General features: G+C 48.2%; 1 protein-coding gene across 1 annotated transcript; it reads right to left on the reverse strand.

Moving 5' to 3' along the window:
* Window positions 1–2,400: 2,400 nt before the first annotated feature.
* On the reverse strand, window positions 2,401–5,608 carry LOC119379086 (uncharacterized). The gene is made up of 2 exons (XM_049413529.1): window positions 5,028–5,608; window positions 2,401–2,998 (listed from the first exon to the last, which is right to left on the reverse strand). The coding sequence occupies exons 1-2, from the start codon at window positions 5,502–5,504 to the stop codon at window positions 2,630–2,632; spliced, it is 846 nt and encodes a 281-aa protein (XP_049269486.1). The 5' UTR covers window positions 5,505–5,608; the 3' UTR covers window positions 2,401–2,629.
* Between the last annotated feature and the right edge of the window lie 1,523 nt (window positions 5,609–7,131).

A 7,131-nucleotide genomic window follows, 5' to 3' on the forward strand; every position in this document is an offset into this window, starting at 1 on the left:
TAAACATGCGACTATTGTAATCTGAAGCAGAGCTGGTGGTAAGACTGATTTTTTGGGGAAGTTTATTTGAATGTTCCGCCATCATTGCAGAAACCAGCTTGAGCATGAAAATGAAAATGTGAAAATTGTACACCAGTTTTTCTTGCGTAAATTCTCCAATTTTACTGCTTATTTGCCAAATAATCATAATGGAGTGGTGTTGACTTATGGAACAAAAAGAGGAAGACAGAAAAAATGCTTGAATTCGGTACAATAATTGCAAGGATGCTCCTTCACGCAATGATCGATGCGCACATTGGGCAACGGACACCGGCCATTGAAATAAAGTCAGCGTAACTTTTTCATGCCAAAGTGGTATTACATGGACAGCACGTTCGAGAAGCCTTGCTTGGGTCGAAACACCTTCCGATGCCGTAGAAAAAAATTCGGCAGATCCCACGCGTTGTGGGAATCGGTTTCATGCGAAGCAGTCAGCGAGTACTTCTATGCTGTACTTTACGGCTTTGAGCCAAGCGTTACGAGGGAGATCGAGGTTGTTTTTGTAAGTACAGTAGCTGTGTGCACATCCTGGTCTTAGCAGGCACGTCGACAACACTGGTGTGTAAAGGGTAACTAATGATGCGACATAACGTCAGCCCTCACGGTAGAGGCCATACGTCAGTATAATCGAAACTAAGTGCCCTTTATGGTGCAATGTAGTCGCTAACGTGTTCCTCCGGGGTCGAGCAGTGCTTCAATATAGCTTGCTGAATCATAGGAATACAAATGTAATATTTATTAGACTGCTGTTAAAGCGGAGTCAACACTGGCACCACAGACGTTAATCTGATAGGACGCCTGCATTGTAGGAATACATATGTAGTGTTTATTGTTTCTTGTAAAATTATAATATTATCTCACGTCCGAAAACCACGATATAAATATGAGGGACGCTGTAGTGGAGGGCTCCGGAAATTTCGACCACCTGGGGTTCTTTAACGTGACCAAAATCTAAGTACACGGGCCTCAAACATTTTTGCCTCAATCGAAAATGCAGCCGCCGCGGCCAGGCTTCGGTCCCGCGACCTTCGGGTCAGAAGTCAAGCGCCATGACCACTAGACCACAGTGGTGGGGCTTTTCCTGTAAAATTAGCTGGACAGCACCACAACCACAATTGACGTTGCACCGCCATTACGCCTGCATAGGCTGTTTTTACAAACAATGTTACAGAACTGGCGTGGCTCTATGGTAGAATAGCGGATTGCCACGCAGAATGCTTGGGTTCGATTCCTGCTGGGATCCTAATCTTTATTCTTTCCATTCGTCGGGTCAACGCTGCCGATGTCGGTTTTTCTCAACGCTCTTCCATTTAAATTGCCAATGTCTGTTCTCGTCGTTCCTGAGTAGATATAAACTCTCAGTCACCTGTGGCGCATAATCCGCACACCGCTGCCCGTGGTAAACGGGTATGTGCCACACGTGTCAGGTGGAAAGGGTTTAACGACGTACGCGGCAGGATTTTCATGTTATTCATGTCATGACCCGACAGTCATATTCGTCAAGTCCTCTTGCCCTCCTATGCCAATTTTGGTCTACGCCAAGATAAGGAGGCGATCACGAGAGCATCCATACGTAGGCGGCTAGATAGATAGATAGATAGCTAGATAGATACGTAGATAGAAACGCTCAAAGTGCCAAATGTTCGCTAAGAAATGCTTCGCATCTAAAAACTATGCCCTAGCCTGACAACTATTGGACTATAAGACAACAGATATCCTACCTTGACGTTCTATCTGCGCAAAATCGTTGATTCAAAACGGTGCAAAAGCGTGATTATTTGCTGGCAATGAAACAGGAAAATTTGGTTCTCGAAGAAAACTGTTAGGCGCTCGATCTAAGTTTCAAATGCCTTAGGCATATAGGAAGACGGGAAACGCTTAGTTTTTGAGAAGCTGGAAATCATCCTTTAGTAAGGTTAAACGCAATTGGAAAAGGCCTCTCCTTGCATCTGTTTGTATAGGACCTTGTCGACAAAGTAGACAAGAAACTCATTAATATATATATATATAGTTCAAAAAAACCAAGCACGTAGGAAAAATTGTTCTGTAAAGGACTGACGTTTCGGCCGCGGGACCGGCCTTCGTCGGAGTGATGCGAACATGCGACGGTACCGCCATATAAAATGCGCAGTACCGTATCATAGCGCTGTTAATGGCTGGCAAGCGGTTGTTAAAAGCACGTGGGGAAACAGTGCGCGTGATAGGACAAGAAAAAACGAGAATACACGCGTGCGCACTTGCGCAAGACAAAACGAATAAAAGAGTAAACAATGATTAACAATGAGTAAAAAATGATGAAGCCACATAACGTGTGTGTCACCGGTGCAACATCAATAGCACGTCATGTAAGCGGGCCAGCAGTCGGGTGATGAACAACGTTTATTGCGGTTGAAACGAAGTAGATATAGGAAAGAATGGTGACGTAGCAGGTCACGTGATTTTAACGAAATGGCTGGTTACGTCAGAGTTACTCAGCCATGCTACATCTCCCTTTTCTTGGGGAAGAAGTTAATTACACAGCTCCTTCTGGTTGTGGGTAGCGGCAGGGCTCCCGGCGTGTCCTTGTGCTTCTACGTAGCTCTTGAGCGGGCTAGGCGTCGTCTAGTCGTTCGGACCCGTCACGAGGACTCTCTTCGGTATGTGTAGGTGAGTCTCGCAGATGCTCGCGAGTACGTCTAATTTCCTGGCCCTCCTCAGTCTTCACCACCACGGAGCGCGGCGTCTCAGCTGGCCTGAGAAAGACCGCAGGTGTCCAGGTCCTTTCGTGGGTATCGTATGTAGTCACCCTCTGGCCAGGTGACAGGGCTGGCAGGTTCCTGGAGCGGCGATTGTAGTAGATCCTCTGGCGTTGGCGAATTTCCTGGAGACGGTTATGGACGGCTCGGTTGGGCACAGTCTCCGGCACCAGGTGGCTTGCGGGTACGGCAAGCAGGGTCCTCGTCTGCCTTCCCATCAGTCTCTGCACAGGGGATTTCAAAATAGAATCTCGCGGTGTATTACGCCATTCAAGCAGAGCCATGTGGAAATCCGGCGTTTTGAGAGAGCACTTTTTTAATAGTTTTTTGGCTTCTTGCACGGCCCTCTCCGTCATACCATTTGAGCGTGGATGATATGGGCTTGACGTTACGTGGGTAATGCCGAGCCTATATAAAAAGTCTTTGAATTCTGTGCTGTTAAATGGCGGCCCGTTATCGCTGCACAGTTTAAGCGGTAATCCATGAACCGAAAAAAGTTCTGTGCACCAGGACTTCAGCTGATTAGCAGTGGTATGGCGAACTTCCTTAATCTCAAAAAAGAAGGAATAGAAATCGACAATAATGGCAAACTGTCGGCCCCCGTAAAAGAATAAGTCCATTCCTACCGCTTCCCAGGGCAGGTTTGGAACCTCATGGCTCAAAAGCGGCATCTTTGCGTTTCGTGGCTGATGCTTTTGGCACATTTTGCAATTTCGGCAAAATTGCTCTATGTCGCTTGCCAGGCAGGGCCAGAACATGACGCTTCGTGCCCGCGCTTTCATTTTATCGGCTCCGGGATGTGCGACGTGCAAAAGAGCCAATATTTCTGCTTTCATCGAACTTGGTATGATCACCTTGTTGCTGCGGAATAGAAGCCCGTCTTGTGTGTGTATTTCCTCCTGATAAGACCAGTAGGGGCGGATGGCTTCTGGAACCTCGTGCTTGTTGTCAGGCCAACTGGTCAGCGCATATTCCCGCAGCTTGGAGAGAACGGCATCGTTGTTCGTTGCTGCGAGAATACTTTTTAGACGGGGTTCCGAGGCTGAAACAAATTCCAGCACATTTACTTGGAACTGCGCAGCTTCCTCGCACATGCTCACTTTACTCGGGAAACGCGACAAAGCATCCGCAAGAAAAAGTTCTTTGCCTGGCTTATACACCAGTTTGATCGGATAGCGCTGCAGGGTCAGCCTCATGCGTTGCAAGCGGAGGGGACACTGATGCAGTGGCTTGCTAAGTATCGGTACTAAAGGCCTGTGGTCGGTCTCTACAATCACTTCTGCTTGACCAAAAACATAGTCATGAAACTTCGTGCAACCATGCACTATCGCCTTCTCGATTCGATTTGTGCATAGTTTTGTTGCGCCTCAGTGAGCGACCGGGACGAAAAAGCAATGGGGCGTCCGTCTTGCATTAGAACTGCGCCGACTCCTAATTGGCTTGCGTCGACCGAGAGAATGAAAGGCTTTTTGGGGTTGAAGAAAACCGAAACGGGTGCTTTCGTCAAAGATTGACGCAAGGTCTCAAAACTCTTTTGTTGCGCCTCTGTCCAAACCCATGCAATATCTTTACGTAACAGTGTTCGAAGCGGAGCGGTTACCTCTGACATGTTGGGAATGAATCGCTGCACGTAATTCATCGTGCCAAGAAATACTTGCAGTTCTTTCTTGTTCGTCGGTTCAGGCATTCCCAGTATGTCTTGTACCCTCTCCGAATCAAGGCGTAGGCCTTCTGTAGTGAGGATGTGTCCTAGATACCGGACCTCTGGCTGCAGAAACGCACTCTTCTTGGGGTTAAGTCGAAGGTTGTGCTGTTGACAACGGGACAACACAAGTTTTAGGCTGCGGTCGTGCTCGTCTTTAGTTCTGCCCCATACTAATATGTCATCCATCACAACCGCCACACAGGACAAGCCTTCCAAAACGCGGTGCATTGCTGCTTGGAAAATTTCGGGGGCCGAAGCTATTCCAAACGGCATCCGAAGGAACCGGTAGCGACCATAGGGAGTGCTCATGGTGCAATGTTTGGAGCTCGATTCGCTAAGCCGAATTTGCCAAAAACCCTGATGCCGCATCAAGCGTGGAAAAAGAATTTTGCACCGGCAAGCCTAGGAGCGACATCATCCAACGTTGGCATGGGATAGTTTTCCCGGAGAATGGCTTGATTGAGCGATGTTGGGTCTAGGCAAATTCGAACTTTGTCTCCTTTAACAACGGTAACCATGTGGCTGGACCATTCTGTAGGCTCAGTTACCTTTCTTATGACGCCTTGATCCTCCATACGCTGAAGTTCCGCCCTAGTCTTGTCCTCCAGGGCCACGGGGATTCTCCGAGCCGGTACGACGACACCCACGGCGCCGGGCTTGAGTTTTATCTCGTACTCGTAGTCCTTGAGCTCCCCCAGTCCTGTGAAGACATCTGCAAAGGGTTGTGCCGGCGGGTAAAGTTGATCGACATCAATGTGCTGTACCCGGCGGATAAATTCAAGGCGTTCGGCTGCTGAACCGCTCAAAGTCACTGGTACACTTTGCTCTATGATGTAAAATGTTTCGAGGACCACCCTCTCATTGGCTGAAAGCCGCAGGCGCACTTTTGCTTGGGCGGTTGCCTTGTGGCCGATAAATGCTGTTAGCGCGACTCGGCAAGCCTGCTCTGGTAGATCCGGTAGCTTTGCGACGTCCCTCCTTGAAATGACACAACAATTCGCCCCCGTGTCTAATTTGCAAGGCATGGGTTGTCCTTCAATGTCCACTGTCGCGGTCCAGTGGTCTGTGTTGAGCGTGCTCACCGTTAACGTTTGCAAAAAAAAATCGTCGTCGGCGTCTGCGCATAATTCCCGTAGTTCTTTCTTCTTGTGGGGAAAGGATCGGGAAGGCGGTGCCGATTTGCATGCTCAGGCGAAGTGGTTAAGCCCTCCGCACTTATTGCATCTTCTACCGGTGGCGGGGCATCTTTCGCCACGGTGTGCGCGATAGCCGCAGCTGCCGCATGCATCCCCTTTCTTTGCCACTGCATTAACTGCCGTGTCCTGTGCTGTCTCCGCGGCTTCACAGATTTCAAGAAACTGCTGTTTCCCTTGCTCTTGCGTGCGACAAATCTCGACAGTCTTTTTGTACGAAGGGTTTTCCGCAATCAATTTCTGCTGCAGGTTCTTGTCTCGAATACCCAGAATAATACGACTACGCAGCATCCGGTCTTCCATTACACCAAATTCACAGTTTGTGGCTAACATTCGTAGCTCCGTCAGCCACTCATTGAAAGGTTCGCCTTCCCTTTGGTTTCTGGACCCAAATAGAAATTCATGATAGGTCAAGTTTGTCTCCGGTTTGTAGAACTTTTCAAACTTGGCAATTAGGACGTCTACGTTATTTTTGTCCTCTTCAGCCTCAAACGTGAAGGCGCTGTATACCTTCCTTGCCTCTTCGCCAATAATCACTAGCAACGTGGCTGCTTGCACTTCTTTCGCTTGTTTTGTCAACTGGGTAGCAGTGGAAAATAGCGTAAACTCACTCTTCCAAGTTTTCCATGCAAGCCAGGTGTTGCCCGATGTATCCAACGGCTTTGGCGGCGGCAAGATCGTTGACGGCAAAAGGGCTGGCGGCGTGGCCATTTCCGCTCGGCACCGCTGCCACCATGTAAGCGGGCCAGCAGTCGGGTGATGAACAACGTTTATTGCGGTTGAAACGAAGTAGATATAGGAAAGAATGGTGACGTAGCAGGTCACGTGATTTTAACGAAATGGCTGGTTACGTCAGAGTTACTCAGCCATGCTACACGTCATAGGTACAACTGCGAGCAAGTTATCGATAAACATAAACGCGGGTGTAACATCTTGTCATGATCCGACAAAGCTCAAACAGGGAACTAATCTATCTGCGTGAAAGCATAGCGGCAATAATAGCGGGGGTAGTCAAGAGTGTTTAGGAAACTAAATGGGTAAAAATGAAAGTTTGCCAGACCTTCGGGTCAGCAGTCGAGCGCCATAACCACTAGACCACCGTGGCGGGGCGAAAGTTTGCCAGCGCTTTCATTCATACCACAAGTGACGGCTTTAAACTTATAGATTAAATACGATTCTCGAAGCTCTCTTTCGTGGTGGGAACGGAAACCAGACTGAAGGATTGTAGCTGTATATTATCAAATGAGTGGCCCGGAATGTGCACGTGTTTTGATAGCGGAAGGTTAGGAATGGTGGCAGCATGACACTTGTGGTTGTTGAACCGATATCTGAAGGGCGTTTCGGTTTGTCCAATGTACTGTAATTTGCAGACGGAACATTCGAGCAAATAGATGCATTAGTAAGTGTCACACGTAAAATTTCCTTTATTTATAGAAGAAATCAGAAGCAGTGCTTTTAG

The sequence above is a fragment of the Rhipicephalus sanguineus genome, chromosome 1, assembly GCF_013339695.2.
Source record: "Rhipicephalus sanguineus isolate Rsan-2018 chromosome 1, BIME_Rsan_1.4, whole genome shotgun sequence".
Lineage (NCBI taxonomy): Eukaryota > Metazoa > Arthropoda > Arachnida > Ixodida > Ixodidae > Rhipicephalus > Rhipicephalus sanguineus.